The following is an 18163-nucleotide window of genomic DNA, read 5'->3' as shown; positions in this document are numbered from 1 at the left end:
GCAAAAACTCTCGACTCCTTTCTTTTGATGTGGGCTGTTTCCTGGTAAAACATCACGGCTGATTAGGATAATACATCAGTTATACGTTAATGAAAGTTAGACATCCAGGTAGTAAGATACGCCAAAAATAATTACTCAAGCAACTGTTTCAAAATTTTATCCAGTTGCTTGAGTAATTATTTTTGGCGTATAATACATCAGTTGTACAGAGAAATGAAACCAGTCCTGGTGACACATTTGTAGTATATGTAACTGGCCTTTAGTGTAACATTCTCGGGCGCACGTTGACAGGTTGTTACATTACATCGAACGACTTGTCACATATACTCGCTGTATATCAACCTCCAAATGCCGTTGAAAACTATCTAATAAAAACACACATGCATTGTATATATGGGATAATGCTCTTTAGTAAAAGTGCAGGTGCAAGTTGAAATATGCAATTCATAAACGAGCTATGGGGTATTTAGTTTACACCTTTATACCAGGTTCATGCGTGACTTTACAACACAATGGGGTATAATAGTTACGAGTATATGGGATAGATATGTGTGCGTTTTTACAAATGCAGGGTGTAAATGTGCGTTGTCCATCCAAATTACTGGCTTTTCCAGATCTATTTTTGCGGAGCTGTGCTTTTTACTCTATCCTACCCTTCAGCGCCAATTGGCATTTCACTTTTAAGCTTTCGTCTTACCTATAAGATATTCTCTCCGCCAACTACACGCAGATATTGATCAAGCTGAACCCATGTGGAGACGAAACTACTGAAATAACTCTCTCAAAATCGTCGTTCTGAGGCCCCTGCCTAATTCTTCCCGCGTTTTGCGCAGTGATCTGGGTCGTCAATCAGCGAGCGTAGTAAAGAATTGCGAATCGTTATCTGAGCCGACTAACCCCTCACCTTTAACAACTCTCCTGGGGCCCACAAACAACCGCCGTTTCCACTTTTATCCTGACCTTCTGACATATCGGCACCTCGAACTGACTTCATCACCTTCAAATGTTGTTGATGGTTATCTGAGACGATAGAAGGAGTATGGTGGGAAAATTCTAGCCTCCTTTCAGGTACAAATCAGATCGATCCCAAGAGAGTGCAGCTGCGCTGTAACATGGTCTTTTCCAACTTTTCACTCGACATCACAAGACACCAGTTTCCATTAAGATTACACACTAAGACTGGCGATAAAGCTCACTGATTAGAAACCCTTTCAAGTGTAATCCTATGTAACGAACAAGGCAAAAATCTTAGAAGTTTTTCATCCTGCAATAAGTCTGATCTATGAACTGTTACTAAAAAGGTCTTAGAGTGGCTACTCTTTTCTTGTCAGCCGAGACGCTATGCGCCGAGATGTTATTGCACTTTGACTGATAACGTTACATGTTTTACTGTTTGCCGAACCGCTATCATAGAGATCTCCACGTGCATGTTGTGCCTGGTCATCCCTTCACTCTTACTGAGCGCTCATACCGGCGGACCAAACTTTTAATCGGATGACTGGACAAGTGTACGTACTCGTAGACAATCTTATTCGGGCATTTCGGACATCTCCATTGCATACAAAACCCACTAACCGTTTTTCTTTAGCCATATACGATTTAATGATTATACATCGTCTTATGATTTACATCTGATACTAATTTGTTACTCTTTACGGCCATTAGATGCAATCAGAACCCGGTAGCAATCCTAAACCAGTGCGCATGCGTAGTTTAAAATTGTGTCTGGAGGGGTCTGCAACTGAGGCTTGTCTGTTTGTATATTTGGAACATCCATTAGTACCATACATCGTAGATCATAACTATTCTTCCTGGAATCCTGTGCTATAAATAACCACATATACATTTACAATTACAGATTTGCACATAGCACTACCTTAGTCAACTTTACAAGTGAAGTGAAGTGTACTTTATTGCTCAACAATCGTACATGGTACAATGTATGGCATGAAATCAACAAACTGTTCTACAAGGCTAATCTATCCTACAATTCTAAGTACAAAATATTTTCGAAACCAGTGTATTTGTTACAATATATAGTCAAGTATGGGTAATTCTGTCTCGCTTTTCGAATGATTTATGGAGAAATTGACCTATGTACATGGATATAGGAGTCGGACATGACAACAGTACATAGAAAATATCGCTGTGTGTACCAGATAGGGTGAAGTTTGTCTTAGTAGTAATAGTCTGTAAAAGCATATCTCTCTCTTTGCTATAAGTTGGACAATTCATCACAAAGTGGAATTCATCTTCAACACTTCCATTACATGTTGGACACAATCTCTGAGTGGCTGGTGTGTTGTGGTGTCGACCCTTTTCAACTTCTAAGCAATGTGCACTGATTCTCAGCTTTGTTATGCTATTTGCAAACAGTTTATTATGAATTGATGTGAGATATGTTTCCATGCCAAAGTGCTTTTTGATTTTAGAATATGCGTGTAGTTTACTGGAATGTCTAAGTTGTTCCCTCCAGCCAGAGAGAAATGAGTCTTTCAGACGTTCTTTAAATATGATTCCAAAATAATTGGCATTAACTGCGGGGTTAAGCCAAACATTTTGGAACCCATGTCTACATAATATATCTTGAACGTGAGTAGCCCAGTCATGTTCTTCTTCGACTGAAGTGTCGTATGCTTTTTTAACAATCCTGTCATTAGGTGAATTCTTCAATCTTAGCCAGTATTTAATCAACTGTGTTTGACTGTCAATGAACAACGGGAATACGCCCAATTCACCCCTTACGGCGGCATTTATAGAACTTTTTGGAACACGTAGTATAATTTTGCAAAAATTTAAAAGTACATATTCCAAGTCAGGAATTTCATAGGAAATTTTTGGTTGATCTAGTGTGACATTCTGGTTCCTTAACAGAGTGTCTGACTGGTAAATCACGTTCAGTTTGTCACTATACTTCTTGAATCGAACAACAACAGGGCGAGCAACTGTAGACGAGGGGTCTGATATCCTTCCTAAGCGACTAACTCTCAGTAAACCAACATCCGACCCCAATATCGGACGGAGGATTGTATCTATAGATGTTCTGATCTTTTCATTGGGATATTCCTTAATCCCTTTGAAAATTAGGTCTCTACATTGCACATTTATTCCAGTAAGTTCACTGCAATAAAGCAGAATAGGTTTCACCAAACTGTTAAACAGATCAATAGCTAGGGAGATTGACGGATTTGAGTTTGATGATAATAATGATTTTAATCTAAAAGAGGCACGTAAAGCTTTCAGTCTTAACTGTTTAATGGCACGACTAAAAGATCCTGACGGTGTAATGTCCACTCCTAAGTATGTGTAAAATTTAGCTATCTCTAAAGCTTGACCTTGAGATTTGAAAGGAGAATGCTTATAATTGGCTGTCCGTCCCTTTTTTGAGAAAATCATTACTTTTGTCTTGTTCTTATTGATTGATAATTTCCATAGGGAACAAAATTGGTCCAGTGTCCTCAGGCATTCTTTTAGGCCTGATTCTGATTTACATGGAATAAAATCTAATCGATCTACACAATTACTTGGCAAACCTAACATTGAGAACTAAAATAAAATAAAATGTTATAGAGACATTGTTACATAGTTACATCTCGTGTTTCTCACCACCAGGTGTACTATCCATTGTTTAAAGTCTACTTCAGACAATGGACGCCAATAAAGAGGCAAGGCCGCCTTTTCTAAGACACGATTAACGTTCGCTTCAAAGACCGAGAGATTCCAATTGAAGAAGGTCAATTCAGGACGAAAGTCAACTCATCCGACACGTTACAAAGAGAAACGAGTATCTATCTGATCACACGGTGGCTTGGGAATAAATCTTTACCAAAAGCTCAACTTTCCCCCGACAGAGGTGACAACTTCTATATATATTAAGCTCTGTAGCGAACAAAACACACATTGGGATTACCGCAGTAACTCTGGCACTCAAAGGTAACTGTTTTCTTATCTTTCTCACCACCTGGGAGTCGAGTCATTCCTGACAGCCCTCACCGTGGATAACCAGATGATGAACTCAACTGGACCCATCTAATGCGGGCTTTCAACATTTCTTTGCTGACCATGGTAAGTATGTTAGGCGTATTACGCGTTCCCACGCAACTCCATCATCTGTATGTGCGACTGTGTTTTCATCTATCAATTAAGACGGCGCTTCAAAGTCTCCTCTGAGTCTTAATCTATCTGTAAAGTCACATTGTAGTCCTCGTGTACAATTGCAAATTTGATCAATTGTAAACGGTCAAGCTCGTCACAACTTTCAGCAGCTTTTAGTGAAAATCTATGCGAATTTCAGGAAAGCAGCAGGTCAAGGAACAGACAATGTCTTTGCGTCATCTAGCGATCGTTTTGCGAACTGTAGCCTGAATCTAGCCTGTATGCACTCGGGAGAACTTACACCAATCAGAACGGACGGTCAGCGTCCTCCATTGAAAAAAGACTCACGCTAGAACAAACAACCCTAGCGAGAAGTATTGTGCTGTAAGAATGACTTCCATCGAGATATACCTTCACATTTCCAGTCATTTGTAAACGTTTAAACAAGACCAACCCTGACCTTATAAAGTGCCCGCTGCTACACTTTCCTTTCTTGAGACAAAGCTTATCGTGTTTCAATAGATATATTGAGTAGTTTACTGTACCATCATTACAACATTCAGGCGAGACGTTTGCACAGCAGATGAGTTTAAATGGTATTTAGGAGTCTCCACAAGTAAGGGATAGCACTATTTCTATGTCTGTTTTCAGTTTCGGGTAAGATGGCTTCGTGAAAGCGGCAATACGGTTACCCCAGCTAAAGACCCTGGACCGGATAAGTTGAAAATCGCGAATCAGCGCAGCGGTCACCAAACACACACACACACACACACACACACAAAACGCCGACGTCGCCCAGAAGGCATACAAAGGAGGCTACAGAGAAGTCCAACGTCTGTTTGGAGATGAGTATGGAGCGGTGTTTGTGAAGAGGGTACCTCAAGTTCCACTTGGGCCTTACGGGAAGAGACGGTTCGTTTCTGGCCTTGGGGTGGATCGCAATGCGCCATGTGTGGAGGAACAAGTCAGGTGGCTGCATGAATGCAACAGAACTTTTGATTGGAAAGCACGTTGGCATAAATGATTGATCACTTTGCAACTGTACAAAAGTCACGCGGAGGCATTTTTGGTTGTTTTCGGTAATTAGTGTGACCGGTCGTCATCACTGGAAGTCCAGTGCTGAGAAAGTCTTTCATAAAGATCCACTTTATAAAGATAAATTTGTTCAAGCTGTGCGTGACCGTACTTTCAAATTGGTCTGACCTGTCAGTTTCCCGTGAACCCGCCGTGACGTCACGGGTTCGGTATGCCCCAAAACATCTCCCCGCGCCTGCGCACTGCTGCGTGTTCTGTTTGTGCGGAGAAGGACACAGGTGAGTCGTCACGAACAATACCCGACTTACCTGCCGCGGGGGATGGCACCGCCAGCCGCTCAGGAACATACCATCAACATGCGTCAAGGGGGTGGTGCGGAATCGAAAAATATCATACAACAACCTGTTGTGAAGGGCACGTTGGTTTAACGAACAACACATTCTCAGAAGTATTTAGAATTACCACACTAAATCGTTCTGGTTCAAAGCCAGTCAGCGACGTTGTTTTTCCCACCGGTTTGTTGACAATTTCCACCTGCGTGAGAGAGTGGACACGCCCTTTCTACAAAACCTGTCCAGCCAGTTCCTAACCGACAACAAATTTAACCGTCTGGGAGAAGAGGTGACGGTTTTGGACAAAGCTTACGCCCTTATTTTTCAGTCATCGTGACCTTTTCTGCTGTTTTCTGTTGAGTTTTCGTGCTTGTGAACGTTTGAACGCAGAACTACTCAGTTCTTGGATTTTTTTTGCAGTCCGCCATCTTAGTTTCCGGACAGGCTACAACAGACAAAGACAGTGGACGGAAACCTGTAGACTATCGTCTCAGTAGCTTCTTTTCTCAAGGACTGAGTACGAATTCTAACACTTCATCATGGTCCACGGAATGGGATTCCGAATCGCGGGGATCGTGCTGGGTTTCTGCGCCTTGGTGTTCGCTGTGGTGTCCATATCGTCCACTAGCTGGCTGTCCTTTGACGGGTACTGGGAGGACGGGCTGTTCCGACGCTGTTGGTGGGACTGGACGCTAGGCTGCAAACAGATCGGACCAGAAGGTAAAATTATGTACCATATACTCGAAGTTTTATCATTGCTAAATCAGGGATATTTCTAATGTGTTATATGATACCTCGAGTGCATCCCCACCCTTCGTTGACACACGACACGGTCCGCTAATCCCGGTCGTTTGAATTGTTGCACGACGGAATCCGACATTTGTTCACAGGTGGGTGGGGGGGTTGGTTCTGTCTCTTTATTCGGCCGTTTCTGTTTTCGTTGTGTACTTTTGCAATAAAGTTATTCTTCTTCGGCTTTAAAACATAACGGAAACAAAAGAGGGGCAGTTACTTAAGTGTCGATTAAGTCCAAAGACATCTAATGGAATAAGTAGTACAAGGAAACCAAACTTGTACAAACGAAGGTAAACTGCGTGGTAATATGAACTACCGTAGGATTAGAAGAAGGGTTTTTATTCACCATAATGTTTCAAATTAAAAGTGATGTACAGCGGAGGTATTTTTACTGACATATGCGAATAAACTCTACTTGTTTGTAAGATGTTTACCATGCGTCACTCCCTGCCATAGACAGTTATTATTCAGGCCGGAGGCGCTGGTTTATACTGAGTCGGGTGTGTTCAAAGTTCGTGGTTGGTTTGAATTCACTACGGCACTCACAACATGGCCCTTTTGTTGCACAACATTCCTGTTGGTAACATCGTTGTCTTCTTTTGTGTGTTTTACCTAAATTCTAAAAAACTAATTCGCTTTCTATCGGTTGGGAATGCGGTTTGATTTTCTCAAATAATTGTTTTCGTGTCATAAGATTTACCATGAAGTGTCGATTTTATGCCATAACATTCCCAGCTGTAATGGACACTGTTGTTGTGTTTCCGGTAAGATTTTGTGTAAACACCAGAATGGCGGCAGTAATTCCTTTCTGGGTCGGTGAACAGGGGGATTTGTCTGTAATTACCTGCAGCGGAAGACTCAAGGATTTTTGTTGGTTTCTCCGTAAGGGCCAAAGGGCCATACCAAATGTAACCTCCTTGATGTAACGAGAGGTGCAGTTTGGCACAGCATTGGTCATAGCAAACCCACACGTTTGTGGAAGATCACAGTTAGTTGAGCATGGGATTCAACACGCTTAACTTGATTGAAGAGTGTTTTTAAAGGCTTATGAATGTCCTTCCCTCTGTGAAGTTTTTTGATACGGAACCCCAAAGAGTTTTTCTTTTACTGTCGATTATAGATCTATGAATTCCATAGATGTAATTTCACCTCGCTTTTTATTGTGCCCTTTCATACCGTCATTTTGTTAATTTCTTCCTTCAATCATTGCAATAGTTGCAACTTCTCTCCCTAAATATTGGTATACACTGCCATAGGATTGATTCAAACTTACTATGAAAAGAAGTGTTAGAAAATTTACTGTCTGTATTCAAATGTGTTGTATTGTCCGAATCTTACCCACAGAGGTTTAAATGAGATCTTACATAGTGTGCCTTTAATAACAAAATGTCCATTCCTTACAATCCAGACCCTGCAGACAACCGGATGTGGTTCCACGGTGTCCGGTTCTGCTCCTTGTTTGGTCTCCTCCTGGTGTTCGCGGCGTTCATCATGGCGGTGGTGGGTCTCGCCAAGAACGGCACCGCCGCCGACATGCCGCTGGTGTCGGGCATCGTCATGATCTCAGCCGGTAAGTATCAGATAATCACCGTTCATAGGGTTTGGGCAGCATGCTCAAAACCAAAATTGCAACAGCACCGTGGCAACAGACAAACCGCTTGTGTCAGAAATTTGCATTAATCTCAATGAAATTATGTTTGGAAGCCTTAGAGTTATATTTGTCACTTGCTATTTTACATGTAATTTGATTTGATTTGAAAGAGCTTGTATTTCCTCTATATTGTGGTGTCTTCATTCTCACCATGCTCTGATTATAAGGATAATTGACTTTGAATATATGTCAGACAGTCTGGATTTCCAATACCTTTTCACAAATATTCAAAGTGCACGTGTTATAAAGATTAAAGACAGTTGATACTTCGTTGTCATCATGCGAAAGACGATTATAAATGGGAATCCTCATAACGGTTATAATTATCAGACTGCTGTGTCAGATAACCAACCCCCACCCTCCCCTCCAGGCCTACTGCTGCTGTGTGGTGTGATCGTCTACACAGCCTACACAGGAGACCCCGTGGTGGGGCACATCTCGCACTACGGCTGGTCCTACATCCTGGAGTGGATCGCCGCCGGGCTAGCCTTCATCTCCGGCGGGCTGCTGGTCAGCGCCTGGGACTCAGGCTACTACTCCTACCCCACCGACAAGAAAATCTTAGCTTAGAAAGAACTTGGAATGTAACATAAGGCTACTACGTACTCCTACCCCACGGGCAAGACATTCTTGGCTTAGAAAGAACTTGGAATGTAACATAAGAAATATGATGACTCAATTTTTCGGACTGGATTTAGTTATTTTTGTAAACATTTAACAGAAGGATACATGTATATGTGCAAATCGACGTCGTGCAAAGGAATGAATTGCATATTTCGCGTGTGAGATCATTCGAAATAATGCATATAAACAGATCTGGGTTGAAAGTATATACGTGGCAGGAAAGATATGTTATTATAGTCGTCATTTTTACAGCAGTAGAATAGATATACGAGGTACATTTAGTTAACGTGTACAATATTACTAACTGTTGTGATATGTTCAGACGAATCATGGTATAAGGGTATTTGGTGTAGGTATTTTTCCTGAGATTCTTAAATGTAAATCTTTTCGTAAGTAAGTTTTCTCTTTTGTATCTACGCTTTTGTTGATAGAAAAGATATAGCAATATAGCTTTTAGACAACTAGATAAAGAAAACACAAATGACTGTAGTGGCCAGAAAGAAAATGTGAACATTTGAATTCTATCGATATGACTGCTAGGTTAGAAACTTTCTGACAACAAAAAATTTAGGACCTTTTCGTGAATGACGGTATCATTTCTTTGAAAATACGACCACGTAACTATAAATACTAGAAAAACTTTATATTTCAACGACTTCTGTACAAAACTCTTTAAGTTTAGATTTTAGATTTAACTCGTTAAGATTTAAGGTTAATTAGGCATATGTATGTGTTTTGAACTGAAGAAGTGCACCGACTAAACTCTAGAAGTATTATGTACTTAAGTTTATCAAACATGTTGAAATTGAGAGATTGAAATATCATTTCAAAGTTGAACATTTTACACAGAACTTGTATATCTTAATAAACAGACTGAAAGAAGTCCATGTTTTCGATTGTTTGATTGGCATTCGGTCAACTTCTATAAATGGGGAAAGGTATTACATAGAAGACTGAGACCCCCAACCAAGTCACGAAAACAGTTATATTAGATGTACGATCATACTTAAGATTGACCACAACAATGTAACTTTGGTGACAAAAACTTTTAATAATCAGCTGTTGACATACATAAAGAACAAACAATGAAGACATAACTTAAGGGGTACATCATGTTTTGTCTGTGGCCGGATTGCCTCGTTTTCTCGTCACGGTACTTCACATTCTTAACGACTTCCTTACACTTCCCCTCCCACTACTACGTGTGTGATGACGGCATCGTCCTCTCCAAAATATCTCCTGATCCACGTATCGTAAAGCTGGATAACATTCTCGTCTTGCAGACTCAAATGGCTTTCTGTCATTAACCGGCATTCTGGTATTATTGGCATCAAGCTATCAGCCAAACACAACATAAAATTCATTGTTTCTGTGATTTCTTCACTTGTAGCGCCAGGAAAGACATCTCTCTACATGCAGGGGCTGCGTTGAGTTTGAACAGGTATGGCGAAAATTTGGTACAAATCCTTACGAAATAAAAAGACAAAGACATATTTAGAAGCACTTGCGGTGGACAATGGCGGGGCCGGACTCGTCGTACTCCTGCTTGGCGATCCACATCTGCTGGAAGGTGGACAGGGAGGCCAGGATGGAGCCGCCGATCCAGACGGAGTACTTCCTCTCGGGAGGAGCGACGATCTTGATCTTCATGGTGCTGGGTGCCAGGGCGGTGACTTCCTTCTGCAGACGGTCGGCCAGGCCGGGGTACATGCTGGAGCCGCCGGACAGCACGTTGTTGGCGTACAGGTCCTTACGGATGTCGATGTCGCACTTCATGATGCTGTTGTAGGTGCCCTCGTGGATGCCGGCAGACTCCATACCGATGAAGGAAGGCTGGAAGAGGGTCTCGGGGCAGCGGAACCTCTCGTTGCCGACGGTGATGACCTGTCCGTCGGGCAGCTCGTAGCTCTTCTCCAGGCTAGAGGTGGCGGCAGCGGTGGCCATCTCCTGCTCGAAGTCCAGGGCGATGTAGCACAGCTTCTCCTTCACGTCACGGACGATTTCTCTCTCGGCTGAGGAAAGGCAAGGGAAGAATTTATCAGTATTGTAAACAACATAGGAGTTTGTAATCTATCCAGTAGACATAGTCACAGTAGCCTGTAGAACAATTTGAAAACAAGTGATCAAAAAGACGTTTAACAATATGTTTTCTTTCAGTAAGAAGAAAGGCATCTTACCCGTTGTGACGAAGGAGTATCCGCGCTCGGTCAGGATCTTCATCAGGTAGTCTGTCAAATCCCGGCCGGCCAGGTCCAGACGCAGGATGGCGTGCGGCAGGGCGTAGCCTTCATAGATGGGCACGTTGTGGGTGACGCCATCGCCGGTGTCCAGCACGATACCGGTGGTGCGGCCGGAGGCGTACAGGGACAGGACAGCCTGGATGGCCACGTACATGGCCGGGGTGTTGAAGGTCTCGAACATGATCTGGGTCATCTTCTCCCTGTTGGCCTTGGGGTTGAGGGGAGCCTCGGACAGCAGCACGGGGTGCTCTTCGGGGGCCACACGCAGCTCGTTGTAGAAGGTGTGGTGCCAGATCTTCTCCATGTCGTCCCAGTTGGTGACGATGCCGTGCTCGATGGGATACTTGGTGGTCAGGATACCTCTCTTGCTCTGCGCCTCGTCACCGACATAGGCGTCCTTCTGTCCCATGCCGACCATGACGCCCTGGTACCTGGGGCGGCCCACGATGGACGGGAAGACGGCCCTGGGCGCGTCGTCGCCCGCAAAGCCGGCCTTGCACATGCCGGAGCCATTGTCGACGACGAGAGCAGCAACCTCCTCTTCGCACATGATGGAGAGTTAGTCTGGTAGCACCACTGGAACTGGGAGAAGAACCTGGCAAATCTTGGACTGCAGTGAAGACCAGGACGATCCGGCCCGGTATATATACCCGGCACCTGAAGTTTTTAGAAACGCGTTCGCAGAAGTAGCGCCCGTATAAGGAAGACGTTTGGTTAGACTCCTGTTTTGGCCTCGGTACTATACAGCAGAGTGACTAGTGTGTGACATTCCTGCCAGCGGGCGGGAAGTGGAATGCTTGTCCCAGCTATTCGTGGAGAGTTTGCGCTGTTACTCACAAGACACACGGACGTCACGTGGGCTGGTAAGACTCACAGTGACACTTAGAAGGTATTGCCCATGTGTGACACTTTCCATCGACATGAATACTTTATATGTTATATCTTTTTGATGTGTAGTTTTTTTCTTATTTTCATTAACCTTCACTAGGGGTCTGCAGAGTCTGGAGGAAGCGGGAGACCAACTTTTATGGTGGTATACAAAATATAGGTTCGTACTAAAACTCGTCTGTAAATTCTGAATCAAAGTTGAAATCGTCTGTAACTTGTCCATGCCAAATGAAGACAGATTTACGAAGCTCACTATAATTATGTTACCTTTGTCGTTCGCATATGTCAAAGAGGTTAATGCCCGAGTCTGTGAAATCGTCATACTAAATGTGTCAAACATCTGCACCCTAAGTTGTCCGTTAGAAGAACTCGTTTTTAGGACAGGACTTTCTGTGGGAAAGGGAATCATCACAAAATCTGAAACAACTCAAGACTTTAAGGAGTGTAATGGTCTCCTGTTACGATGTTCACCTTTGAAGAATATTTGTGGAAAGGAGCAAGGCGGTGCTTTTTTCCTACAAAAGCTAAATGTGAAATAGAAATTAACATCTGAAGACTTCCTTGATGTTCAAACGAAACTGTGAAAGAGCCTTTACTGTATGTCGATAAAGGTTAGGCATCCAGGTTATAAAATACGCCGCATAGCAGTTACTCAAGCAACTGGATGAAATTCTATTTTATCAAATTTGATCCAGTTGCTTGAGTCAAACTGCCATTTGGCAAACCTTTACTGTGTATTCATGTCCCAATGGGTTGAATGCCAGCCGAGATGACAGATTAAGTGAAGAGATGGAGCAAAGGACACCAGTCTCTTTGAAAGATACAACAATAAACTCATTTTCGAGAGTGTTCGTTCAAGAAGCATATGTTTCTTACAAACGAAACATACAAACAATAATGTGCTTGGTTCAGAATATTGACGCGGTGTCGACTTGTTCGTGTTTATCATAGCTTTGGACTGGTCCACAAAAAACAGAACAACTTTAGTCATAGAAATAATGCTTCAAACGCTTTGCAAGCTAACATTCGTGTTAAAAATAGGGGTCGACCAACGCAACAGGCTGCAATTTTGCAAACATACTTTTTATAATCAGAGTAAGCTTACAAATAAGGGTATGTGTCTGCGATGCCAATGGGCAACAAATCATATGACAAACAAATTTGATACATTCGTCGTAATGGCTTTGTACAGGGGGCATATTAACTTCATACAGGCCGTTTTTTCCGGTTTGAAATACATTGTATCTTTATCGAATACGATTACGATCTCTCGTTGCCCCCCTTACTTTAAGAATTCAATGCTACTGGGCGCCGCCATGTTGGATGATTGATCAGCTATCCCATAATATTTGCTAGTACAACATCACACGTACACGTGACGTCAGAAATAGAATGAGCAGTCCGGTGGGTCATCCGATATTCCTAGCTTCTGTCTATCAAGTCCATTCGGACTAACTAGATTCATTTATAATCTGATGAGCTTTTAACGTTTGAAGCCTTACTTTTAATACTGAAGCCTGACGAAGTAGCCGTGTATGGTTGACAAAGACGCCAGAAGGATATTGGCGGGAAACATGTAGTTGTAATGAGAAACAAGTTGGATTTGCTAAAAGATTTTTTAGATATTCAAAATCCTAATCTAATCCGAACTTTCTAGCTCTCACTTGAAAAATATAAAGAATTGGGCTAAACATCTCTTTAGGTATATTTATTAATGGTATATTCTCACATATGTGACTTTGATGTGTATTCATGAAAGTAATAATCATTACGATTAAGTATTACTAGTATTATGATTAAAAGGGACAAAAAGATAACAAGTTTAATTCCCCACTTGAATAGTCAAAATAGCAGCTTCACCTCTTGAGCAACAATGAAATGTACTATTAGTATAGGTGGAAAACATTTTATTAGTATTAATTCTTTACAACTTGGTATAGTTGATATTTTCTACTTTTTGATTACTTGTCCTCATTAGATGCTAATACTTTGTATGGGCAGTTATTAGAAACAAAATCAGACATATGAATTTTGTGTTGTCCTACAATTCATGGAACGTACACTATACGAATAAAAGTTGGACGAATAAAGTTGCATTCACTATGAAATCTAAAAGGTCAGTAAGATTAAACAAGTGACTAAACACACAGAACATGTTGTACCAAAAATAAACTCTATCTTTGTCCTTTCACATTATCTTCTCTGACTTTGTAATTGGCTGTGGCACTCTACAACAAAAGAAGCCGTTTTCTGTGGGTTTTTTTGTTGTGCAATTGACGACATACATTTGCTCATACTGCAGCTTCCTTGTACGATTTACAGTGTGGTCGAATTTCTGTTGTTGAAACGGACGAAAAATGATCAGAGCGCGTGTCAGCTTTATAATCAAGTCAGTGCGGCCTGACTTGTCGGGACTGACGTCACAGTTCTACTGCCTCCGTATAGAGGGCTCTTGGCTGCAAGCCGTTACTTTCCTTTTTCCTTTAGGCTGGGGTCGTTCTTGCTCACTTGCTATTATCATATCACCGACTCCAATGATTGTGCATGCGTACATGTCATAAGTAAGAGTACACAAACATTATCAGGAACCATGGACACATGCACACACCGTTGGGTTGTAGTGTATTGCACCCCTAGTATGTTTGGAAAGAGCAAACTGTCCTTACGTGAACTATGTGAACCCAGCGTTCCCTACTACAGCACAAGCCCCATGCCCATACATAGAGCCTTGTAGTTTACAAACCATTACTAACTCGTCTTGTGTGGACATTCCGCGCGCCGCTTTCCGGCCTTGTTTACATCAAGTCAATCGATTCCCCGTTATGTGTACTTAGGCGGGATATCCCACTGCAGGAGGGTCTGTTAAGGTTTGTACAGCACGTCTTCAGTGCAAGCTACCGCTAAAGATAGAAGTGTAAACTATGAGAGGAGAGTTTTTCGTTCGAATCCTTACTTATTTATTTTTGGCTCATCAAAGAAAGAAAGAAAGAGACCACGGATGTAAGGGAATAAAGAAAGGAAGGTAAATAAAAAAAATCCCTGATTATCTTTTCTAGTGGATTTATCGCAATTTGACTGTTCATAATGTTTCAATTGTCTGTTTAACCTACAACTGGCGACTACAATTACAAAGGAAACTGTCTGACCAAACATTGAGGTACTTAGTTAATTGGCATAGTAAAAGGACAGGACCTTCTAACATTTAGACCCTAAGATAGATACTCCATTTCAACGCAAGAAAACAGCTTCACGAAGTAAAGTCAGATGTACATCTATTTTATTTCACAGCCGTCAGACATCCTGACACATCTTCAGACAGGTTACATGGAAGTATCTACACCCACAGCGTTCCATCACGGAAGTATCTATTCTCACAGCGTTTCATACCGGAAGTAGCGAACCCATCCCATAGTGTTCATTCTGGAAGTATCCAATGTCATCTTCACAATTTTCTTACCCTTACACTTTTACATCGATTGTTATTTTGATGGCAATAACAGGGGGAAATTCCACTACCGAGACATATCTAGCACTGAACATCATGACAGGTTTAAGAGCTAAACATTTTCGGTTGGCATTTAGAAGCACTTGCGGTGGACAATGGCGGGGCCGGACTCGTCGTACTCCTGCTTGGCGATCCACATCTGCTGGAAGGTGGACAGGGAGGCCAGGATGGAGCCGCCGATCCAGACGGAGTACTTCCTCTCGGGAGGAGCGACGATCTTGATCTTCATGGTGCTGGGTGCCAGGGCGGTGACTTCCTTCTGCAGACGGTCGGCCAGGCCGGGGTACATGCTGGAGCCGCCGGACAGCACGTTGTTGGCGTACAGGTCCTTACGGATGTCGATGTCGCACTTCATGATGCTGTTGTAGGTGCCCTCGTGGATGCCGGCAGACTCCATGCCGATGAAGGAAGGCTGGAAGAGGGTCTCGGGGCAGCGGAACCTCTCGTTGCCGACGGTGATGACCTGTCCGTCAGGCAGCTCGTAGCTCTTCTCCAGGCTGGAGGTGGCGGCAGCGGTGGCCATCTCCTGCTCGAAGTCCAGGGCGATGTAGCACAGCTTCTCTTTCACGTCACGGACGATTTCTCTCTCGGCTGAGGAAAGGCAAGGGAAGAATTTATCAGTATTGTAAACAACATAGGAGTTTGTAATCTATCCAGTAGACATAGTCACAGTAGCCTGTAGAACAATTTGAAAACAAGTGATCAAAAAGACGTTTAACAATATGTTTTCTTTCAGTAAGAAGAAAGGCATCTTACCCGTTGTGACGAAGGAGTATCCGCGCTCGGTCAGGATCTTCATCAGGTAGTCTGTCAAATCCCGGCCGGCCAGGTCCAGACGCAGGATGGCGTGCGGCAGGGCGTAGCCTTCATAGATGGGCACGTTGTGGGTGACGCCATCGCCGGTGTCCAGCACGATACCGGTGGTGCGGCCGGAGGCGTACAGGGACAGGACAGCCTGGATGGCCACGTACATGGCCGGGGTGTTGAAGGTCTCGAACATGATCTGGGTCATCTTCTCCCTGTTGGCCTTGGGGTTGAGGGGAGCCTCGGACAGCAGTACGGGGTGCTCTTCGGGGGCCACACGCAGCTCGTTGTAGAAGGTGTGGTGCCAGATCTTCTCCATGTCGTCCCAGTTGGTGACGATGCCGTGCTCGATGGGATACTTGGTGGTCAGGATACCTCTCTTGCTCTGCGCCTCGTCACCGACATAGGCGTCCTTCTGTCCCATGCCGACCATGACGCCCTGGTACCTGGGGCGGCCCACGATGGACGGGAAGACGGCCCTGGGCGCGTCGTCGCCCGCAAAGCCGGCCTTGCACATGCCGGAGCCATTGTCGACGACGAGAGCAGCAACCTCCTCTTCGCACATGATGGAGAGTTAGTCTGGTAGCACCACTGGAACTGGGAGAAGAACCTGGCAAATCTTGGACTGCAGTGAAGACCAGGGCGATCCGGCCCGGTATATATACCCGGTACCTTACATGCTCGGCACCGTGTTCTTGGAAGTAGCGCCCGTATTTGGAATGGGCCCCTCTTCAAATCCACTTATGGCGATGCTGATTTGTCTTCTTGTAACTCGCGTGCTAAATTCTTGTGACGGGAAGGCTGTCCAAGGGTAGGACTAGGCCAAACTCGGGTTCTCGACAAGCACTCGGCAAACAACAGGCCAAACTGGGGTTTCCCTTTGCGGCAGTGTACACACGACATTCCTCATCACGGCCAATTTAGCTCGACTGACGGAGGCATGCTGGCTGAACGTCACTGCCAGGATCAAACTGAGAAAACACAGAATTTGCAGCAGATTTTAATTGTCTTGTTCGTTTGGCCCGTGTATTGAAAACAGGAAGGAGGAGGGTTGTGTACGACAGTCCAGTGGCTTTACAAGATCCTGGGTTGTTTCTGGTATACATTTTTGATGGGGAGGGGTGGAAGGAGTTTGTCTTAAAATGGATCTGGTATGTCGTTTTGCAATAGAACGTAGCTTCTTTGCCCACTTGTGCACTGATTTGTCACGAACATTCTTTGTACAAACAGTAACGTGGATGTTATATTAGGATGTACAATAAGAACTTACTCGTCTAAAATGTTTCTGAGCAATTTCTCGTGATATGGGACTCATTAGTTCTCGAGACCTCCTCCTTCTGGAGACACAGTCTTTTCCGATCACACAGAACTGCGAAGAACAAACTGCTAAGTATAAGGAGGGAACCACTCAGTGGTGTGAGGATGGCCTGTTGTTTGTGTGTCAAGCAATTAAACTAACACCAAGAAGCTTAGCGTTACACCAATGACTACATTTCAGACACACACCAACAATGGTACAGAATAGACAATCCGCAGGCAGTTCATGGGACTGTATGATAAATTTATGATAGTCTATCAAATACTTGATGATGTATCGGTGTCCTGCGTATTTGAACTTTTTTTTTTACTGCTGATGTTACAAAACGTTTTCCCTAGCGGGTCCCCTATCGTACTCTTCAAAGTCTCTAGATCTCTTCATTCTTAAAGACTCTTGCTAACAATATAATGGGTCAAGATAAATGCTGTAGCGACTAGAGATCAAGAAAAATGGCAATATCGGAACGCAATAGTGGTTGTAAGCGGGGACACAGTGGTCAGGAAAGAAGCTGAAATCTCATATTTGTGGGTTACTTCAAGGTAAAGGCTGGAATAATCAGTGTCTGAAAAATTACATGTTTCAACACTACTTGTCGATGCTATATCTATTTTTACACAGTTTGATGTGGTGTACTTACTTATGAACGATAAATGAACACATGTACACGTAACAACACAGGCCTGAAATTACACATGCTGATGTAAGTATGGAGGAAAAAAGATAACATTAACAGAAAGGACGTCAAAATACAACTCGACGAAAAATGGATAGATCGTAATGATCTATACTACATGTAATGATTTCCTTACACAAGTCATGAAAGGTGAATAAGACACAGATATGTACGTTAAACATCTGTAGTACGATATTTTGAGA

General features: G+C 43.2%; 3 protein-coding genes across 3 annotated transcripts; 1 reads left to right on the top strand and 2 right to left on the bottom strand.

The window, feature by feature from the left end:
• Positions 1-5729: 5729 nt before the first annotated feature.
• On the top strand, positions 5730-8594 carry LOC136443054 (peripheral myelin protein 22-like). Its single transcript, XM_066440117.1, has 3 exons — positions 5730-6182; positions 7666-7827; positions 8279-8594. Exons 1-3 carry the CDS (start codon positions 6002-6004, stop codon positions 8476-8478), a joined length of 543 nt encoding a protein of 180 aa, XP_066296214.1. The 5' UTR covers positions 5730-6001; the 3' UTR covers positions 8479-8594.
• A 1297-nt stretch (positions 8595-9891) lies between these two features.
• LOC136443053 (actin-2-like) lies at positions 9892-11399 on the bottom strand. The gene is made up of 2 exons (XM_066440116.1): positions 10710-11399; positions 9892-10544 (listed from the first exon to the last, which is right to left on the bottom strand). The coding sequence occupies exons 1-2, from the start codon at positions 11320-11322 to the stop codon at positions 10027-10029; spliced, it is 1131 nt and encodes a 376-aa protein (XP_066296213.1). The 5' UTR covers positions 11323-11399; the 3' UTR covers positions 9892-10026.
• Positions 11400-14920: 3521 nt separating this feature from the next.
• LOC136443398 (actin-2-like) lies at positions 14921-16617 on the bottom strand. The gene is made up of 2 exons (XM_066440622.1): positions 15922-16617; positions 14921-15756 (listed from the first exon to the last, which is right to left on the bottom strand). Exons 1-2 carry the CDS (start codon positions 16532-16534, stop codon positions 15239-15241), a joined length of 1131 nt encoding a protein of 376 aa, XP_066296719.1. The 5' UTR covers positions 16535-16617; the 3' UTR covers positions 14921-15238.
• Between the last annotated feature and the right edge of the window lie 1546 nt (positions 16618-18163).

This window comes from Branchiostoma lanceolatum, chromosome 10 (assembly GCF_035083965.1).
Source record: "Branchiostoma lanceolatum isolate klBraLanc5 chromosome 10, klBraLanc5.hap2, whole genome shotgun sequence".
Lineage (NCBI taxonomy): Eukaryota > Metazoa > Chordata > Leptocardii > Amphioxiformes > Branchiostomatidae > Branchiostoma > Branchiostoma lanceolatum.
This window is presented reverse-complemented; position numbering and strand designations above follow the sequence as displayed.

What these genes read in the sequence shown, in the direction of transcription:
- LOC136443054 (XM_066440117.1), top strand. Translation starts at nt 6,002, where the DNA reads ATGGTCCACGGAATGGGATTCCGAATCGCGGGGATCGTGCTGGGTTTC. An exon ending in CAAACAGATCGGACCAGAAG is followed by an intron (nt 6,183 to 7,665) that starts GTAAAATTATGT and finishes CTTACAATCCAG; the next exon opens with ACCCTGCAGACAACCGGATG. An exon ending in CATCGTCATGATCTCAGCCG is followed by an intron (nt 7,828 to 8,278) that starts GTAAGTATCAGA and finishes CCTCCCCTCCAG; the next exon opens with GCCTACTGCTGCTGTGTGGT.
- LOC136443053 (XM_066440116.1), bottom strand. Translation starts at nt 11,322, where the DNA reads ATGTGCGAAGAGGAGGTTGCTGCTCTCGTCGTCGACAATGGCTCCGGC. An exon ending in ATACTCCTTCGTCACAACGG is followed by an intron (nt 10,545 to 10,709) that starts GTAAGATGCCTT and finishes GCCTTTCCTCAG; the next exon opens with CCGAGAGAGAAATCGTCCGT.
- LOC136443398 (XM_066440622.1), bottom strand. Translation starts at nt 16,534, where the DNA reads ATGTGCGAAGAGGAGGTTGCTGCTCTCGTCGTCGACAATGGCTCCGGC. An exon ending in ATACTCCTTCGTCACAACGG is followed by an intron (nt 15,757 to 15,921) that starts GTAAGATGCCTT and finishes GCCTTTCCTCAG; the next exon opens with CCGAGAGAGAAATCGTCCGT.